Raw genomic sequence first — 22,105 nt, forward strand, 5'->3', positions numbered from 1 at the left:
AGAGAGGGTCAGCTACAATCTCTTCAAATAATGCAGTTCACTGTGAACTACATCCAAATCGTACATTTGGGGGCCAAGAATTTTTCAAACTCTATATAACTTGTACACAGATGTATCTATTTTTTTCTGAACAATAATGTTTTCCATTTGTATCGACACAAGTTGTACAAACAACTTGGTAATATTAAAACATCTGAACTAGAGATGTCACAGGAAAAGGGAGGGAGATGAAACATCCATTTGAAAATCAAAAAGAAATCTCATGTTCATTATTACTCAGAAATACTGTTTCTCATAAAATAATAAGACAAAAATATTCCAAAATATTTGAGGAACAACACAACCATAAGTAGCACTGAGACATTTTAAAGAAAATAGCTTCATTAATAAATTTCTATGATGAACAGAAAGGACTGTAGTCGTGGTGGTGGTGTGTGCTGCAATTTGATTATGAAAGTATACTTTATTCCCTAGTTTCTTGATTAAAGACCGAGTCTCATATAGCCCAGGGTGGCCTCAAACTTGGCATACAGCTGAAGAATATAAGGCATACAGCCTTGAATTTGGGGTCCTCTTGTGTTGGGGGCCAATTTGTTGGAGGGGCTGTTTGTTGGTTCCCGACCACACAGCTAGCTTAGACCCGAAATAATCACCCAGAAACTGTATTAATTAAATCACTCTTGCATCCTCCCAAGTGCTGGGATTACAGTTTGCACCATCATGCTCAACTGTACTCTACATTATAACAGCTCTATAGTACTATAGCTATCAGAACTTTCCAGAAAAGACAACCCATGTAATGGACTAAAATAAAGACAGAAACCACCCCTGTGTGTGTGAGAATGCTCACTCAGACACACACACACACACACACACACACACACACACACACACACACACACACACGAGATTTCCTGGAACTGGCTTAAGTAAATGTGAGGGCTGAAATTTGTAGAGCTATCAACAGGCAAGAACTTCTGACAAGAGCTGATGTTGCAGTTTTAACTCCAAGGGAGGGTGGCCTAGAAGCAGATAGCCTTCCTTGGGTACCTCTTAGCCAACACTTGAGGTTGTGAATGAATTCAGTGAGGAGATTTTGGTGAGAAAGCTACACTACTTAAAGATTATTGGTTTATATTTTAATGACATCTAAGGAAATTTCCTCATACTAACATGGTGCCTGTTATGGGACCAAACACATGGCCAATTGGAGACAAAGTTTACCATCACAAGTATGTGGAAGCATGCTAGAAGAATTATGCCTGGATCAAGCTGGAATGCGTAACTGAAACAGTTTGGGTGGGCATAATGGTGCATGCCTGGAATTTCAGGTCTCGGAAGTCTGAAGTGGGAGGACTGCAAATTCTAGGCCAGACTGAGTTACATAGTGAGACCCTCGACTCAAGGAAAAAGAAGAGAAACAAGGGGAAAAGGAAATTAAATGAAGACAAGCGAGATGTTTAGGTACGGCAGCCTTGACATTTAATTTTATTTAACTTATTTAAGAAACAAGTGGCAAGTGGAAATTTTCTCTTGATTTTACAGACATGGTCAAAAAGAAGGTACTTCAGGAACCCCCGAGGCGGACGAATCAAAGCTTTCTTGAGCAGCAGCCTGGATGGCAGAGATGCTCTAGTGAGGAAGCTAATATAAAAATAACTCTAGCTTCCTGCTGGGGCCACAGTGGGGTGCTTGTGGGGCAAGCCAACTTTTAGGATGAATGGACTGCTGTGGAATGCTATTTCTAGTCATCAAGCAAGTTTGCCATCTTCTTCCAACATCCTGGTAACTCAAAGGGAACCCGAGATGATCTAAAGAATCCCATAGGAAGCAAATCATTCAAAACATAACACAAAGCTGAGGTATAAAAGGGAATATTTGTATTTTAAAAATACATCATTGAACACCACCCACATCTCATTTGCAAGGTATTTTCAGGAAATACTCCCATTGCCTCTGTGCTCACTCTTGCATTTTTTTTTTTTTACCTTCAACTGAACTCCAGGGAGGATGCTTGTGGAATTAGAAGTACCACCATCCACCATCACCACCACAAAAAGAAGAAAGGCCATCTCTACCTTAGGATAACAGCCTCCAATTATGCTCTTTTCTTTTTCCATCAAGCAGGACTTCCTGAATGGTCCACTTAAACTTGGCGAGGCCATTGCAATGGAGAGATGGGCACAGCTGAGTCAGAGGTATTCCTGTCAGTCAGCATTCTGAGTGGAGCTGACGTACGTGCCGGAAGCCTCACACACCCCACCTGTTACTCATTAGTTCATTATGTTCAATATTCACGTCAGATCTTTACAAACAGTTAGCATGAAGTAAACAGCATTTACAGCAGCACAGAGTCTGCAAGTCAACACACTAAGAGCAGGAAGAAAGGGACCAACAGACTTTGAGAAGGCCAGAAGGGAAAGACTAGTAAAATAAATCCCTTCTGCCGATATGTGCACGTGTGCCCACGCCTGACTGCATTTTAATTTATAGAAAACTAAACATGCCCTCTTTTAAAAGCAGGTTATTTACAAGCAGCTGAAAAACGCAAAAACACAATAGCAGTCACACTGGAGACTTTCCACGAATCCACCTTGAGTTCTTGCTTGAAAATTCTGAAATAGACCTTCTATCTATTAGAGAAAATAACTTTGGAACGTTTGTCAACTTTTGGTTCACAATATTTTTACAAAAAACCACAGTTCATGCTTTTTTTTGTTTTAAAGGTGAACTGGTAAAGCACCCTGTAGAAGACACGAATGGTTTCTTCATTCACTGTTTACTGTGGATTGGAAAGACAATGGCAGTTGCAGAGAGTTCTAACACTCCTCTTATTCCTTTTTACAAGTAGTAACACGTGAAGAGAAGTCTGGAAACACAAACCACACACAAATCACCAAGTAACAGTGCTGAAAAGTACAAGGTCTACAACAGTAGTAACGGACACTGAAAACATTCCAAATACTTTTTAGCCTCAGGAATTTTTCAATACTACTTAGAAGAAAAGACAAGCAATTGCCAGAAATAGGAGGGAGTTACAGCACTTGAGGTTTGAGGCAATTTCTTTTTCGGACCTGTAGCTTGAGGTGCTGTTCTAGGATCCTTATTTTAACTTGAAAGATACTCAGGAATGAACTGACAAATTGAAAGCAATGTCCACGTGACAACCACTGAGAATACAAAATCACATCCTAAACTTGTTCAGCACAAATTTATTTTCAGGATCCCAAACTGCTAGGCAAAGAGATTCAGGTCAGCTTCAAGCCCTCAAAACCACAGAATTTCCACCTCTTCTCTAGGCTGGCTCCAACTCCGGTCATTTCCTGTCTGAAGGTATGCTGGAGTCTAGTCATGAGACATTCCACGTCATTGGTGCAGATCTGTGGGACAGAGAGGACACCCTCAAATCAGAACCAGCTTTGCATCCCTGGTCATCTGCTGATGTGTGTGTTTGCTGAGGGTGGTGACAGGGGAATCTACCTGACCTTGTGCATTTGTGTGTTGTTAGAGTGGTTTTGGACATCAGTGTTCATCTGCCGGGACCACCACATATGGTCCATGGAACTGCTTTTGACAAGAACTGGTGGCAGTTGTATGGAGAAGTTTGGGCATGTAGCCAACGGAATGAGGGCAGCCCAGTGCTGTGGATGCATGCACGTCTAGGCCCACTGAAGGTACAAAGTCTTTTTGTAGGGGACAGAGGTAGAAATGCCTGTCAATGGATTAGAATCTTCCACATATGCATCATCCCACAAAGGAAGAGTAATAGGAGTAAAGAATACTCTCTCTTCCTACTCTGACACATCATTTCTTTCTTTTCCCCAATGTGCTCTCTCTCTCTCTCTCTCTCCCCCCCTCTCTCTCTCCCCCCCCTCTCTCTCCTCCCCTCTCTCTCTCTCCCCTCTCTCTCTCTCTTTCCCTCCCTCTCTCTCACGCGCGCACACACACACACACACACACACACACACACACACACACACACCCTCCATACAAAAGCAAATCTGTGGACTCTTTAAGGGCTTCTCTTCTCGTAGTCATATTTTTTTTTTTAAATCATAACAACGTTCCTAATTGTGAGCTTGGCACAGGGCTTGGCTGATGACCACCTGGAGTTACTGCCAGACAGAACTTAGGTACCCTTTAAAGCCCTGGCAGAAAGCTGCTAGGGCATAGTTGGGCCCAGGCTAAGAGTGAAGCTGTGGCCTTCTCCCAACAATGCTTCTGCTTAACTAGATCCACGTAAGTAAGAGAAGCACATTGAAGGGCACCGCAGAATAGAACTCCCGTTTCAAAACATGTGACTAGAGATAATGGATCTAGCTATATACATGCAGATACAGTATAGCTATGGAAAAGGGTCTGAAATTACAGGATAAACCACTAACAGTGGTTATCCCTGAGTTGAGACTATAGAAAATTTTACTTTTTCTTCACTGTGTTTTTATATTGCTTGCATTCCAAAACAATGTACATTATTTTTAAACATTGAAAAACGGAGATAAGTTTCACTGACATACAGTTCAATATCCTGCTGCTGTAACTGACCACACATTCCCGATATTGCTGTTCCAGCATCCTTTGAACTGCCAATTACTTCCTAGAGGGAAATAAGGAGGTAATGCCGTCTAGAACTAACACAAAGGTCATAGAGGAAAGTGTATCACTGAAGTTAGAATATGCTTAGAGCAATTAGGTTCCCAAATGGTCAGTGCCTTTGCTAAGACGACAACGGTTTCTCTGATTTAACATTTTGGACAACATAATGTTAGGAAACCACACTAAATGGCACTTCCCAGGAGGCCCAGTTTGGTGAAATAGTGACACATTCTACAGGAAAGCTTAACTAAATGCTACTTTAAATATATATATATATATATATATATATATATATATATATATATATATATATATATATATATCATGAGCTTATTTGTTCCAAGGAAGAGTTGGGAGTCTGGCTCTTGACTTTCTAGGGAATTAACACTTGCCTTCACTTCACGTGGACTGTGAGATCCTCCCTTGAGGATAACATGCAGATAAATGGCCCACAGATCAGCTATGAGCAGCTACCCAATCGGCATTCCAGAATCCCTCAGCATATTGTTTCATCAGTTTTGAACCTTTCTCAACTGTTTCATAGCAGATAATGGCAGTAGTGATGGTGGGGGGTAGCTGGAGTAAGATTTGCAATTTCATAAATCAAAATTTGTTAATGGCTAGAGGCCCAGGACAATTGTCCAATGGCTAAGAGAGAAAGTAGTGGTTAATTTGCTGACTATTTGGTAGCTTGCATGGAAATAAAGAGCAGCCAGAATCTTCTAAAATATATGTTAGGAGTAGGCTAGCCAGTTAATTCTAGTTTGCATGGGATTTCCTTGGTCTTGGCACCAAAAGTTTCAAGTCTCAGAAAATGTCTCAGTTTTAGCAAAGTAGAACAGAAAGCCACTATTTCTAAGAGGGATGTCACACAATGAATACAATGAGACAAAGAAAGGGGAACTTGCTTAGAGTGTAAGTAATAGGGTCCACTAATGCTTCAACAGAGTAAGGTCACCTACACAGAAAGAACTCTTCATCCGTCCATCTCCATTTGAGTTCCCCACATACCTTACTATCAAGACGGTGCAAGTAGGAACAGATGTATTCAATGCTTGCTCCAAATGGGTGAACATGAAGGAATGTGGAGATGATCCCTGCAGAGACAAAGCCCCAGAGGTTACATTACAGCACGAAATTCCTCGAGACTCCACAGTGAATGAACGCATACAGACAAAATGTACACATGCACACTATCCATACACTGGGCGGTATTTTAAGTGTGCTTATATTTTATTCATTAAATCTTTATGAAAACCCTGTGGCATAGGTACTGTCAACTCCCACTTCACAGATGTCAGCACCAAGACAAAGTTTCAGTGTACAGCTGACAAGCGGTAGAGCAGGCACGTGAACTCCATGGTTCTTACCACTCAATGCCTTTCACTGTGCTGTGTCACACAGTGAAGCTGGCATGTGAGGCCACTCCCAGCACTTGTCATCACTGAGAACAATTAGAAGTTTAGAATTTAGATGACTTTAGATGATGATGGGTGTTTTAGCAGTCATTAAATACGACTTCATGCTCTTAGGAATTAAGACTGTCTCGTGGGAAACACACATCACGTACTTTGCTCTATTAATCTAGCTCCTCTCACAGAAGAATCTGCTGATTGCATGGGGTTTTATTTTGTGAGTTGCTCTCTCAAGAAAGGCACCCATTTTCTTCCCGCTGACATGAGTGGTCACTGCCATTGTGTGCTGAGGGTCCCAGATGTGTTCCTCTAACAGAGTTCTCCCAGCAGCCTCCAGCTCTCAGGAATGCCTGGGAGATTTCAATTCAGTTTGATTCTGGGGTGAGAGGCAGCTGCAACCAGTGTCTTCATTCTCATGGATGTCACGTTAATTGTTCTAACACTTAACTGGCAACAACTGGAAAAATCGTTCAAAAATTGTATAGATGCATCTTTAAATGCTTGTGAATTCACTCCCTTTTATCAGATCTTCTAGAATTGAGCTTAAAAACTGCCAGGAAATAGGAGCGGGCATTGACTTGGTTTAGAAAGTGCAACTTTTCTGTCCTTTTAGAGGCTGACAGAGAATAGCACAAGTTTAAATGATAGCTTGAAATTCAATTATTTTTCATGAAAACCTTTCAAATATTAGATGGCGAAGGGTGGGCAGAGAAAATCTGGGAGGAATCGGGGTGAGACACAAAATCTGTTCAAAAGGGATATTATTACTTTTATCATTACTTTATTCTTAAATGACCAGGTAAATTGAATTTCTAAGCTCTGATTTGAGTTGAAAACTTCAGTTCTGAAGGAAAAAAGTCCATATTCAAAGAAAGCCTAAATGTCATAGCTAAGGAAAAGTATTGAATGCTAAGAAATAAGTTCAGAGGTTTAAAAACACTAATAAGTTTTTGTGAGCTCACACTCAATGAACTTATTTTAAAAAGCAGATTTCTCCATCAGCTAGGCTACATTCTTTAAAAAGTCAAGCAAGAGGTAGTCACTTGAAGGAATCTTTTTTCTTCTCTCTTGGGCTATCCATTTACAGAGAAGCCCCTCTCTCCCCAATACCTCTGTTACCATGACAATTAGTTAAAAACTTTTGAGCTGGAAAATGTTAAAAAGTTGTCATTTTTTTTTTTAAAGTCTCGATGGCAGATCCCCCATGTGCACCTTTATTAACATATGAAAGCCTTCTATCAGAGTATAACACCCATTACCAAAGAGGACAGGTATCCCTTCAAAATACCCAAAAGCCAGTCAGCATGGAGGGTTTTGGACGTGGCTCACTTCCTAAAAAGAAGCTTGGATTAACCAACCCTTGCTAAAGGACCAAATAAAATTTGAACCCCAATTTTCCATTAGCTCCCAAATGGAACATGAAGTCAACAAGCATTTGTGACTAGTACTGGAAGTGCTGGCTGCTTTCCTTGTAGCTGACTACTGTCCTGTGGAAAGTGATCTGGGCTAGGTATCATGTTAGTACTCAGAACTGACCTTCGAGGTAAGTAATAGCTTGTTCAATTTGCAGATGGAGGAGCTGAATCTCGGCAAACAGATATAGGTGTCAAGATGGGCAACTATGGCTGCCCAGTTCTTTGACTGTACAATTTGGAATTTTTAGATAGTAAGAGCAATTATAGCATACTAGAGTCTAACACATTATTGACAGTTTCCTGACTCATTTGTCAATATGATATAATGACAAAATTAATAATTTCTCCCCAGTTTTTGGTACACAGATCCTTTAAATAACTCCTTTAATTGCACATTTATTTATTATTTGTTTGTTTAATAGTTTACTTACTGTATGTATGTGGGCTGAGCCACAGTATGAAAGTGGAGGCCACAAACAACTTGCAAGAGTCAGTCAGTTCTCTCTTTCTATCCTGTAAATCCCTGGGAGTAAATTCAGGTGGTAAAGCTTGGCAGGAGGTTCCTTTACCTACAGAGTCACCTTGCTGACCTCAGTGTAATTTGTTTTCTGAGATTGGCCTTGAATTTGCAATCCCCCTCACTCTGCCTTCTGAATGCTGAGATTACAGCATATGCTGCTAGCCTGGTTACTTGGGATAGTAGTTGTGGCCGGAAGCCCTTTACTAGTGTCATGGTGGGGACTGGCCAACACAACAGTTAGGCTAAGACATAACAGGAGTATGGAGTCTTTAGGTTTCCCACTCCCAAGTCACACATACATAATGAAACCTCCATAAAGACATGATGGAGATCAGAGAGCCTTCCAAATGGAGAACACTTAAAAGTGCTGAGAAGGTAGCATAGCAAGCCCAGAAAGGGTTCAGAAGCTTGACTCCTTTCCTCTTAGTTTCTTGTCCAATGTATCTCTTCCAACTTTCCATTCCTGGGTTTCGCTCTCTACACCAGTGGTTCTTAATATTCCTAGCGCTGCCACCCTTCAATACAGATCCTCATGTTGTGACCACCCCCATCACAAAAATATTTTTGCTATTATTTTTTTTTTGAGGCAGGGTTTCTCTATGTAGCCCTGGCTGTCCTGGAACTCACTCTGTAGAACAGGCTGGGCTCGAACTCACAAAGCTCTGCCTGCCTCTGCCTCCTGAGTGCTGGGATTAAAGGAGTGCGCCACCACCATCTGGCTCATTACTATTTCATAGCTGTAATTTCGCTACTGTTATGAATCATAATATAAATATCTGTGTTTTCCAATTCAACCCTCAAAGGATTGAGGCTCACAGGGTGCGAACTATGCTCTCCTACATGCTGGCAATAGTTAAGCCAAATACTTCCTGGGAGTTCTAGCTGTTCTAACAAGTTATAGAACTTGGCTGGTGGAGTGCTGGGAAGTTCCTGACTTTGTAACCAGACAGGACTGAGTGTGTAACTTGTGGTCTGGATCTAGAGCGATGCCCAAAGGCTCATGTGATAAAGGGTATGTCTCCATCCTGTGGCACTACAGGGAGGTGGTGCCTAGTGGGACACTCTTAAGAGGTGGAGCCTAGTGGGACACTCTTGAAAGCATGCTTTTTGAAAATGGCTGTGGGTTCTTAGTGCTTCCCTCTCTTTTGTCTGTCATATGTCCTGGCCATGAGATAAATGATTTTGCCACATGTTTTGATTATGATGTGCTGCCTAATTACAGGCCCCAGAGCACCAACAGTGCCAACCAATAATGCAGTGAAACTGTAAAACTGTCTACCCAAATAAGCCTTCTCTTTTATAAAGGAAAGTTGACCAATACATTTGGGATCTGATGTTTGAGCCTGGTATCTGAAGTGGGGGCTGATCTGGGAGACTGGGTCTTTAAACCTGTGGAATGGAAATTCAGCTAGTTGATATTAGATTTGAATTGAATAAAGTGGTCAGATACATACTTGGTGTTGGAGAGCTGGAAAAGCAGTATTGGAAAGAGTATAGGTTGTGTCAAGAAGTAAAAACAAATATCCCCCGTAAATAAAAATGGCTCGGTCAATAGCACAAAACTTGAAGGCAGACACTTGCTACAGAGGCTCATCTGAAAAAGCTTTCAGCAGTGTCTATATGAGCCTGCTGAATGAATGGGAAAGGGCCCTCTCTCCTTGTAGAGACAATGTGCTTCTCCAGTTGACCCACTCTTAGTATAATGCTGCCATCAGCACGCTTGACATGACAGTGGCAACAAGGAGCCAGAAGTACCTTGGAGCTGTTCTTTGAATTTTTAGGGAAAATTTTCTTGATCTTTTCCTAACACCTTTAGAACTCTGTGTTCTTGCACCGTCACACTTCATACTACTTGGCAGACACATTAATCTTAAATAACCCCCTTGTCTTTCTCTGTGCCTTATGCTTGTGTGTGTGTGTGTGTGTGTGTGTGTGTGTGTGTGTGTGTTGGCATCCTTACCCACTAGCAGTGCTTCACGTTCAGATTTAACAGGAGTGCCGGTCAAGGTCTTCTCAAGAGGTAAGTCACTTTCCTCGCTTGATGCACACAGTTTAGAACCACAGCTTTCCTGCAGGAACAACAGGCTTTCTGGGTCAGTTCACCTTATTTGGCCAAAGAGTTGGTTTCAATTAATTGCGCAACAGATAATTTTTATTGAAAGATGAGATACATTTGCACTATGTTGTCCAGTCTGCTCTGAAACTCTCAGACATAAGTGATCCTTCCACCTCAGCTCTCTGAGTAGCTAGAACGACAGGTGTATTCCACTGTGCCCAGTAACAGGTCCACAAAACAACACAGTATCATCAAAACAACATAGTCTAATTTGGATTACTGAAAATTCAAATTATAAAAACACCAGATAACCCAAATTACCCTTTCGAAACACTTGTTTGGGGTGTGTGTGTGTGTGTGTGCCATGGTACACCTGTGGAGGTCAAAAGAAAGCTTGTTGTTGATTCTCTCCTTTTACCATGTAGGTCCTGGGAACTGAACTCAGTTCTTCAGGCTTGGCAGCAAGTACCATTACCAGCTGAGACATCTCACTGGTTTCAAAGCTTCTTTATATGACTTCCAAATGCAGAAAGATGTAAATATTTATTTTGAGCAGTGTGTTCTCCTGGCTTCATCATTCTTAGCTCTATACAAGTAACCTTGGGGAGGAGACTCAACAACTCTGTGTATTACATACATGTATCACCTCCATCATACAGGAAAGGATAAACTGGATAAGTTTGCTCTGACTGTATAGTTAGGAAATGGAAATGGGAGAGTTAGCATTTCATATCAGGTTATATTCTTTCATAGCCTCCTCTCTCTCCACGTTCGATCCATACTCTGTAAGGCCCACATCTGCTTAGAAAATCTGTGACGTGTCCAGTCTATTCTGGTATCTGCAGGTTGTGGACTAGAAATTAGAACCTTTATTTATAGACTAGAGACTGTTTCTCTTCTCTGTTATCACTTAAAATATTTCTGCCTTTATAGTCAGAGATGACCACGAATAAAAGTATCAATTGTCAGTTGCCTTTTTTTGTTGTGGAAACTTTCTCTGAGGGCAGCAGTTTGGTTTTATGAAACACTCAGGTAAAACCCATGCCCAGCAGGTAATGAATCTGAAAAGTGTCCCTATACTGCTTGTGGATCTTTCTATCTTTGGGTGTAGAAAAAATACCTTTCTCTCCTGCACAGATAGAGTAAGGGCTTTCAGAGGAACGAAAGAAAGAAATTCCTGCATCAATCTCAGTGTTTTGCTCTTCTACTGCTATAAAAGAAAACGCTGGGGGAACGCTGGGCAGGGGTGGGGGCCATCACGCTTGATTCGGACACTCTGGCACTCCTTCCCTTCCACAAGCTCTCAGCAGGGGCTGCACTGCTGTGTTCGTTAAAGGTGTCTCCAAAGCTTGCTATATACCACCTCGGGATGAAGTGGTCTATGGATGCTGCGAGACATCGGTTTTATACCACATCTGGTTGGAAGCACTGGCTTATTCCGGAGGCAGGGGCTCTGCATCTGCTTTTACGGCCCTGGCAACCTTAAGTGGGCCAGGAAGCCATTTCTTAAGTGTGGACACTTAACAGATTGAGTTTGATTTAAAATATTCAGATTTTCTAAGAAGTCTTAGCCGTATTGAATGGCTAAGTTCAGGTCCTCAACTGAACCTGATTTCAAACTTATCATGCTGGCATTTAACAAATTAGAAGGGATACCAGAAGACACTGATTTCTTTGAAATTCACTAGCAGATTTGAGGAGGTCATTCTTTCCACCAGTATAAGAGACATAATTCACACTGTTAAATTGCAAAAACAAATAGCTCATACTGTGGCTTACTGTCAAGAAACCCAAAGAAAAGCAGCAAATAGAGCCCTCATCACCAAAACTTGCTGCTTGTCTTTCAACCTGAAATTATTTTTGTAGTCTAATGTGATGGTCTTTTGCTTCCTAACCTAATTGTTTCAGGTTGAAATATTTGGCCACAAAGCAGCTTCACAAAAAACATCAGTTTGTAATGATCTGTCACGAATTCTTGTAACAGAAGCTTTGCGTGAAATCACAGAAGAAAATCTGACCCATTGTTTTCTGATTATCATCTGGCTCTCTCTCGTCTTTTTAACTGTTATTTTGTGGTATATTCTAATCAAGATGAGAAACATTTGTCATCAAGCACAATATGACAAGTTTCTTCTGTGCCAACTGACCTCCTGTTTCTTTAGACAAAATTCTCCACAAAGCGGAAAGCAGCCTATACTAAAAATGTGCTTCAGTCAATTTGAAATGGCAACCTAAAGAGCGATGGGAAGCATGATAGCAGTGGCGTAGCCCCTCGTCTATGGAGGGTCTTCTGGCTGCACAGTGCATTTTATACAGGAAGAGAAATAGAGCTCTGTTGCAGCTCTGGGACAATTTAGAAAGCCCGATAGCATGAGCAAAGTCCTGATAGCGCAGCAGCTTTGGCACTTTTCAATTAAATGCTTGATAAATGAATTTCTCTGGGATTGTGCTCATTTCTTTAATAGCACCCGGAAAAGTAGGAAGTGAGATGATTTTATGATGTGGAAGGATTAAAAGCATATTGCAAATGGCCTCTGAAAGAAAACATTTTCAATCATTTGTTTCAACTACACCAAGGTTGCCAGTTCCTAATGGCTCTCTGGGGTACATCCCCATGCTGGTGAACAAACCGGGGGCCTGTATGTGCTCCGTCTTCCTGAGCTGAGCAAGGAAGACCAACAGCAGAGCTCTTGTGGAACTGTACCATTGCTGATGTTGGACTTTTGGTCCAAGCCCTATGTTTTCTTTTCCTTCTCAAATATCCACAGCAGGGAGTTCTGGTTAATGAGTCATTTTTTTCTAGTGCATAACGTCAGCTGAGCACTGAGGCACATGAGACTGGAGAGGTATGACACAGACATCGGGAGACTTTACACATCATAAAAACACATCTGACTCATGGTTCTGATGCACAGAAGAATCCAAACGTTAAAAAGACTCTCCTAGGTGTCTTACCCATGTTCTTTATGCAGCAGACTCTCACTTGATTGTTTCACCTTCCTTTCTTTGCTGCTATTATAAGGTTTTAGAAAACTGTGTCTCCTTGTTTCTTTACAGGGCTTCCCCCATTTTGGTACTGGCTATTTTGTTTGTTTGAAACAGGGTCTCATATACCCCAGGCTGGCTCCTAACTCGCTATGTAGGTAAGGATGACAATGAACTGTTTTCCCTGCCTCCATGTCTTACGCTTTGGGATTCAGCCTGACTTGGTGTTGGCTGTTCCGCCGAGCGGTGGCAGCTCATGATCACGTAGAGTGGGTGGAAAGAAGGGTCAACGCTCTAGCTGTGTTTCTGATTTAATGAAATGTTCAGTTAAAGTCGTGCTCATCTGGGAAGATGGAACTTCAAGGGAGGAATTGCCTCTATGGGCTGCCCTGCAGGAAAAATTGTAGGGCATTTTTTCCTGATTAATGATTGATTGATGAAAGGGGGCCCAGCCCACCGAGGGTGGTGCTTACCTTTGGACAGGTGATCCTAATGTTGTATTAAAGGCAAACTGAGCTAGCCAGGAGGAGCACGCCAGGAAGCATCATTTCCCTATGGTCTCCTAACTAGAACCCTTTAGAAATGCTAAGTACTTAAAAGCAGAAAACTTGACAGAAGAATTACCACAGAGAGAGACTTTTAATTCCCAACCAACAGTATTTGCAGAAACTTCTAGAGCATTTTCATTATCACTGAAAGGGGGTCAGGGGAGACGGAAAGATTGATGTAGGACTCACGTACCTTATCTTGAAGATTTTCCAACATTTGTTCCACCTGGAACTTGTCATCTTTGATTTTGTCAAGTTCAGCTTCTTTCTTTTTGTATTCCTCTTGGACTTGGAGCAGATGCTTCATGAGGGATTACAGGTAATGACGTCACTCACTTAGGCTACACTTCATGCACAATCCCTGGCTGAGGTCAGGTATCAGGTAGACCAGCCCCACTTCCCCCTCTACAAGCAGTACTTTTTCCATGTAGAGAAAAAGAATCTTGGGAAAATCAAGATACTTTTCTCTCTTTAAAAATCTGGTTCTTATATATTTCTTCTGAACTTGTTCATATTTTTTTTATTTTTTATTTTATTTTTATTTTTTTATTTATTAAAAATTTCCGCCTCCTCCCCACCTCCCATTTACCCCCTCCCTCCTCTACTCCCCCTCCCTCTCCTGTCCAGAGAGCAGTAAGGGTTCCCAGCCCTATGGGAAGTCCAAGTTCCTCCCCCCTCCATCCAGGTCTAGGAAGGTGAGCATCCAAACAGGCCAGGCCCCCCCACCCCCAAAGACAGTATGTGTAGTAGGGTCCAAATCCCGTGTCATTGTCCTTGGCTTCTCAGCAGCCCTCATTGTCCGCCATGTTCAGGGAGACCGGTTTTATCCCATGCTTTTTCAGTCCCAGTCCAGCTGGGTTTGGTAAGCTCCGAACTTGTTCATATTTTTAAAGGACCAGAGAAATTAATAAACACAATTGCTTAGCTTCTTCTGTGTCCTGGCCATAGGTAAGCATACCATGCAGTTAATACTGTACAAACTGCATTTTAATTATTGCAGAGACATGAATTTAATGTTGGAAAACATTTTTTGTGATGTCATCTGGTATGCCAACTTTGATTTGTGTAGGTAAGACAGTCATGAATCCAAATTTCACATGTCAGTTTCCATACTAGTAGCCAAGGAACTGGATTTATTGTTATCAGTAATGGCAACTATTTATTGAATTCCCAGTATGAACTAAGTACGCATTGTGCTAAGGGACTCATGTACATTAATTCATGTGACCTTTCCTAAGGCCATTCAGATAGAAAGTAGCGGAATTAGATTTAAAGCCAGGCCAGGCAACCCTGACACTCCTTTACTTAGGCAAAATCCATATTTACTATAAATCTTTTGCGATAAAATGGGAAAATGCTGTTCATTGGCTACAGTACTATTTTCCCAATGGAAGAAATCAAAGTGAATGAAATTAATTTTTAGAAGGCAGAGACTTCTTGCTGAGATCTTTGCATGTAAGCAACAGAACGGTTCTTATTTGTAATGGTTTCAAAAGCAATGTAAGAAGAGAGAAACAATGATAAAAATGTTTAAGGTCTTATTTTAGACTTGCGAAAGGCCATCAGCTAGAAACCAAGGTACAATGTATGTTGCCAAAGCCTTTTGAAGGGCGGCTACAGGGACACAGTTTTTGGTAGACAGATTCCTGATATAATTTATGTATTCTAATTAAACTCTGTAGTGACAATAAAAGGAAGGTAAGCATTACTTCACACATTTTGCTAATGGGAAAGGTGAAATATTAATGTGATAATACTTGTCACACAGGACGACAATGGTGACAGAAGTAATAACACAGGGATGCTAGTGCCAGAAGAGACTCCCCATTCGTCATTTATAATTTCCCACCAGCAATTAGTTTGCCCTAGATAACTTCCAGGCACAGAGTTGAAATGTATTGCACAATTTAAAATGTACGGAAGATGGTTGGTAGACTGTCAAGACAGAATATGATCATGTCCTTTCTCAGAAGCACTAGTCCTTCTCTATAGTCAAAGGTGTTGATAGATTTGAAATTGGAGGCTCGCTGTGGTGATAGCCACAACAAACGTCGAGATACTGACCACAAGGTTATTATTAACAAGCTTTCATTTGAATGTAGTTTCCACTGGATTTAATTATTTATTTTTCTTTTGATTCAAATGAATCTTTAGTGCTCATTCTATTTATTTATTTGTTTTTTACATCCTGACTGCCATTTTATTTTTTATTACACATGAACCCATGGAGGCCAAAAGAGGCCATCAGATACCAGGAAGTTGACCAGCGTGGGTGGTTAGTTGAGCAGCGTGGGTGATGGGAACCAAATACTGATACTCTGCAAGAGCAGCAAGTGCTCTTAATCATGGAGTCATGTCTCTGGCACTCTACCTTAATTTTTGTACTTGGGATTACGTGCTTGTAAACTCACATAAATTGGTGTGAAAATAAAAATCAAACTGGTATTATAATCCCAAAGCACTGATACTTATTACAAGGTCCCCATTTCCATGGAAATCAAGAGATGTTTGTTGTTTTTTCTAAAAGACTATTTTTTTTTGTTTTAATACTCACTGATCAGCATTTTATCATATGTAAGTAACTGAAGTTTTTCAAATAGCCTGAAGTAATTTCAGATCTTTTTGCAAACAAAGAGCTGATGCTATCCTTCTAGACGGTGCAGCAAAACCAGCTGCCCATACCTGTTGCATTCCTTGCAGGGCCTGCTGCAGGAGCTTCAGCTGCTGCTCCTTGTTTGGGTCATCTTCCCGCTGGGCTTTGCCTTGCTCTTGCTTGAGCAGTTCCACCTCATTCCGGTAGGCATCTAGCTGCCAACGGAGGCTGTCATTTTCCTCCTTCAGAGCTTCGGCCTGTGAGACTAAGGCTAAACAGTCAATGGAAAATGGAAAATGTTAAACCTTGTGTCTAGATGTTTTTGTGGTCCATCTGAGTGCTATGAAAACTTGGTACTTTTAATTAATGTGTAGACAAAGCTGCTTCATAAGGAATTTTAGGTCAAGTTTAGTTGTTCATGGCAGTGAAAGATGGACACAAAAAGCAAGACGGTCTTGCTCTCACAAATGTAACAGGATTTCAATACACAACTATTTTCACTGTGGTTCACATTCTCCAAACCAAAGGTAACTATTTGCAAGTACCACCCATTACTTTCACTGAAATGGAGCAAGTGGTAAGAGCACAGTAGTGATCAAATACAGGACTGATTGCCTTGAACAGATGATTGCCTACACAAAAACTTGGTTGAAAGAGAAATCCTTTTTTAAAAAAAACCTAGATTCACTAATATCACAGAAGAAAAGCAAGCACATGAACCAAGATGACATTTCCACATTCTGTACATGAATTCTGTACCCCCCTGCATCTTGACAGGGAGTAGGAAGCTGGACAAACCCAAACCAAACAACTCTTTTTGGTTCTTTTGTTTGTTTGATACAGGGTCTCCCGTCATAGCCCAGACTAGCCCAGAACTTGCTACGTAGACCAGGCTGGCCAGTAGCCTTGGCTGGCCTGGAGTTATATAGACCAGGCTAGCTTTGAAAACATAGAGCGGCCTCTCTCTGCCTCCCAAGGGCTGGGATTAAACGTGTGCATTGCCAAGACTGTCTTAACAACTAACTCTTCTTATTGTCTTCAGAGAACTGAGATTATTCAGCAAATTAACTCTTCAAACTAGAGACAGAGACATTGAACACAACAAATCAAATCGTACAGAACCCCAAAGCCATGAGCAGAAACCCTCACGGGAACCAGCGGTAGGGTAGAGAAACAAACTGAATTACTGGAGGTTAGTATGGACAAGCCTGTGACTTAAAAGCTCCACAAGTGTGTATTGGGTACACTTTTGTGAGTCTACCGGGTCCTCAAAGTGAATATCAGAGAAAAACCTTTCTGCTTCACAGCAGGGAAGGAACAGTTGTGAAGTTTGAAATGCCAGAACATTCTATTCTTAACTAGACCTATCCCCAAGAAAAACTTTGATCAGAACCTTTGACAGTTTTAAAAGAGCCGTGATGAATTGAAGAAAGGGAGATACTTAACTGGAGATTTGCAGTTCCCAATCTGTGGGTCATATATCAGACATCCTGCAGATCAGATATTTACAGCACAATTCACAATAGTAGCAAAATTACAGTATGAAGTAGCAATGAAAATCCTGTTATGGTTGGGGGTCACCACAACACGAGGAACTGTGTTAAAGGACTACAGCATTAGGAAGGTTGAGAACCACTGCTCTAGACTTATAGACATCTTGTTCCACTTAAGGGCATAGGAACACATTTGAGAAGCACTGGTGAATTTCACTGTCCATGAAAACAGGGTTACCAAAGGACCGAGACTTAGGGCTAGGATGTATTTCAGTGGTAGAGGGCTTACTTAGCATTCAAGAAGCCGTGGGTTCAATCCCCAGTGCCACATATAACTTGGTATTGTAGCATACAGCTTTAATCGCAGCACCCAAGAGGTGGAGGCAGGGGGATTAGAACTTTGAGTTGACCTAGCCAGCCAGGGTTACACAAGATTCCACTAGTTAAGTGGTGAGTACATTTCAGCATATGAATTTTGGGCTACACAAGCACTGAGGTGACAACAAAAGCAGGGAGAAAAAAAAATGACTAAAAGAAAATAACAGGATATCCAGCAACCTGGTACAAACAGTGTAAGCATGCATAAATGGCAAAGTCAAAAGAGAAGAGAAAAAGCAACATTTGAAACAACCATGACTAAACATTTCCCTAAACTTGTGCCATGCATGAAACTACATACAGATCCATGAAGTTCGTAGAGCATTAATGATAAATACCCTCAAATCTACTCAAAGTTCAGCAAATCAAAATAAAGAAATTATTTAAAGAGGCCAGAACAAAGCTGTAGAGAGGAATAAACAAAAATATTACATAGGACTTCCCAGAACTACACAAAGCAAGAGAATGGAGGAAAATATTTTAGCAAAAAAAAGTCACCAGTGTAGAATTTTTGTACCCTGTGAAATTATGTTCGAATGGAATTAAGAAGAAGTAAAGATTTCTTTAGCTAAATAAAAACTGAGGGTGAGTTTTGACAATAAATCTGCCCTGAAAGAAATATTAAAGAAGCTGTTCGAAGCAACAAAAATGACATAGTTCAGAAATTCAGATCTACACACAGGAAAGTAGAACATAAAAGATGAGTTTGTGATGACAAAATAAAACCTTTTAAATTTTCTTATTGATTTAGAGTATAAAGTTCAAAATTGCGGCAGTAACAGTGCACACACTATGGATGCTTCTGTACATGTGAAATGAACAATAGCAATGATGCATGGGATGAGAGAATTGGAAATATTTTGTTAATGTAGGATACCTGCATAATAATATACTGAGGAAAGAGAAAAAATAATAGGAGATGCTTAAAGCCATATGAAGAAGAAAAAGTATGGAGGACAAGTTAGGAGGAGGGGGCAAGGACACTCCAAAGAAAACTTCAGCAAATATAGTAGGCATTTATCCAATCATACCGATAATCAGTTTAAATGTCATTGCTCTGAATACACCAGTCAAAACACATTGTCACTACAGTAAACCAAAAAAGTCCCTAGCCATGCATGACTGCACATATCTACATTCTCAGGACTCAGAAGGCAGGAGGATGGCTTCAAGTGGAGGTCAGTTTGGTCTACACAGCAATTTATTTTTAATTCAAGCATTCCTCTCTCTGTTTCCTGTTTACCATGACACGAACAGCTCAGCTATACCTTCTTTGTCATGATGAAGCCAAACATCCAAAACCTTGAGCAAAATGCAATCTCTACCCTACTAAAAGATGAGTTATATATAGAAAGAAATGTATTGTGTTCACACAGAATCTCAGGATTTCCAGAATGGCCTCATTATGTAATCACTTATGCTCTTGAACTCTTGTTTCTCTTGCCCCTCCTCTCAAATGATGAAATTAGAGGCATATTATACCATGTCTGGATTTAAAGAGAACTTTATCCTGAGACTAAGACATATCTCATTCCTAAAAGGAATCTGCCTTTAGGGAGAACTGAGTTTAATTAAATGTCTTGAGCCTAGGAGTATTCCTAAAGTTATTAGGCTACTATGGTCAGATTGTCTACCAAAAGCAGAGGGTGGCACTGTAATAGAAAGAATTTCTCAGTGTCCACATTTGTTTTCAATGAATGGTCATGTAATTATCTTGATATAGTAGTTTTGGATCTCACATTTCAATTAATCAATTACAAAAGCCCTTTCTGAGGGCACATTCATTTTGTGTGTGATTTTTCTAACTGATTTTAATTACTTCTGTAACCACACAGATTTTATGTCTTTGAAGAGAAAGCCATTATGTAGAGATTTGCATTTCTAGATCTCTAAATATTATTTACCCATTATTATGTCAACCCACAGGGGCATGAGATACTTTTCATCGGGCATTCACAGCACGAGAGAAAGATGATACAATGATTCGTGTATGAACAAAATGCTATAGGAAAAGGGACATTAACCACCTGTCAAACAGAGGAAGCAATATTTGGTTTGTTTGCTGAATCAGCCCCAAGGACAGCACCTCAAGCTCTTATAGCATCCGCTTCATAGGCATACAGGTTCCTCTGTAAATCGGGATTCCTATAGATGGACAGTTGTTTGTTTCTGCTGTGGTTTGAATGTCATTTGGTGATCTATATGGCTCAAAACAAAATGGCAACATTCCATCTTCCTCCTTTGGTTTCTTCACATACTACAGTCCTACAGGCCAGTGTAGGCTCTCACTCTACGTGTCACTGGAGGTGCACGACTGAGGGAAAGGCAGATTCAGGACAATGCTTAGAGGCATAATCTCAAGTTTAAGTGTGAAAAAAAAATTCCCTTTAAGAAAATGATGAGGAGAGAGTGCTTGTATACTGCCCGGGGGAGAGGGCAGAGTGACGGGCACTGACAGAAGCAGGGGCAGATAATAATCTCCTCAGTTTATACCTGTCACTGAGAAAAAAAACCAAACAAACAAGGTAACCATCTACTGCTAGGGGGAGGGATTCTTGACAAAATGTAACTTCTACTCTGAAATTAAAGTGTCATTTTAATGAGAACACAAAGTCTTCCCTTCACAGACTTAATATTAATTGGGCCTGTTCCTGAAGTTGGAGTCTTTTGTACATGGTCAGAACACTGAAAGGTTCAATATTACCTTTGAATTTGAATACTATGTTTGAGTAAGTGAACCCACCAGTCTTGACATTGTAGAGCCTAGTACAGTGGATGCATTCCTATTCTGCCATCGTTAACTTTCAGCTTCTCTTTTCTGACTATTCCGTATGTGGAGAATGTTTTTCTTTATGCCAATTGCTCCTTAGATCTGAAGGCTGCCAGGTTCTCATGACAATATGAAAATAATGAAGGCAGCTGTGAACATAGCCTCCTAGAGGAGCCTTTGAGAGCAGAATCTCAGACATGTCTCTGTACAATGAAGAATCAAAACAGACTTCGTGCCATTAAAAATATTCGATGGCGTAAAGGAAAGAAAGCCAAATAATGCTAAATGCATTAAGTTATTAAGCTATTCTTGGAAAACTTTATGACTGGAGAAGCTAAAAAAAATGCGACAAGAAGATAGAAAGAAAATGTGCAACATTTTTCTCAAGGTTCATGAAAAATCTAAGCCTTAGCAATTCTTAAAGGGTTAAAAGCTAAAAAAAAAAAACCAGACAGGGAGATGATGTAAGTACAACCTATAGAGGTGGCTGCAAGGTGGTTCAGGCAAAATCTCGAGTAGTTTCCCTGATCTCACAAAGTCTTATTCTCTTTGCCTCTACATGTCATTATTTCTCTCTAACCAGTCTTCTACCAAAATGGATGCATCTGGAGCATCATGGTTCCTTTCTATATCACCTACATCCCTCTATCAAGTAAAGAATTCATCCTAATTGGTTAGTTGCCTCCTAGCCCTTCATCACTCTAAGATTCTGTTCTCCTTCTTAAATCCTTAATCTCTTGGAATGGCCAACTCCATTCAGTCAGTTAATTGTTTCTGGATAGACTGTACTGCAAACTCCTCAGCACCCAATATTTCTTCAGTCTCCTGAAAAACCTTTGACCAAGCTGACCATCCCAGTCTGTAACTCATGGTCACCTGACTCAACTCTCTCTGCTCTTTCTCTTGGGCCTCAGAGTACTTTTAAAGGAATTTGTGGAATTAGGTAGCTAGATTAATATGGAATCATGTTGGTCCTAGCTGATGGGATCTCTCAGCTCCTTTCTCTTCCTTCCATGCTTCCACAGTATGTACTCAATATCTATCGCTCACTCTCCATGGTCTTACTTCTAAATAGCTTATGTGATTAATGAATGACCAATCTCTTACTATATACAGAAGTCTGGGCTGCATACATAACTTTCAGCTTCCCCTACTTTCATCATAGAGACAATTCTCATGAGAATGTAAGCATCTTCTGACTTTGAGTCCCCTTTTGTTCTTTTTTTCTAGGACTTCATTTCCACAATTTCCCATAAATGTTGCCACATCTTCAAGTACTGAAGAAGTCACATTCTTCATGACTTTCTTCCCTTTAATTGAACATCAAAAATCAATT

The 22,105-nt window shown here is 40.6% G+C and overlaps 1 protein-coding gene across 8 annotated transcripts in view; it reads right to left on the reverse strand.

Moving 5' to 3' along the window:
* Window positions 1-1,459: 1,459 nt before the first annotated feature.
* Window positions 1,460-22,105, reverse strand: part of Enox2 (ecto-NOX disulfide-thiol exchanger 2) — a 281,277-nt gene continuing 260,631 nt past the window's right edge. For all 8 annotated transcript variants that reach the window (XM_038316243.2, XM_038316241.2, XM_038316238.2 and 5 more), the window contains 5 exons: window positions 16,218-16,399; window positions 13,729-13,836; window positions 9,907-10,015; window positions 5,608-5,693; window positions 1,460-3,380 (listed from right to left, as the gene is read on the reverse strand). In XM_038316243.2, the coding sequence (XP_038172171.1) occupies window positions 3,249-3,380; window positions 5,608-5,693; window positions 9,907-10,015; window positions 13,729-13,836; window positions 16,218-16,399 (617 nt within the window). In that variant the 3' untranslated portion in view covers window positions 1,460-3,248. The remainder of the gene's footprint in view (window positions 3,381-5,607; window positions 5,694-9,906; window positions 10,016-13,728; window positions 13,837-16,217; window positions 16,400-22,105) is intronic.

The sequence above is a fragment of the Arvicola amphibius genome, chromosome X (genome assembly GCF_903992535.2).
Source record: "Arvicola amphibius chromosome X, mArvAmp1.2, whole genome shotgun sequence".
Taxonomy (NCBI): Eukaryota; Metazoa; Chordata; class Mammalia; order Rodentia; family Cricetidae; genus Arvicola; species Arvicola amphibius.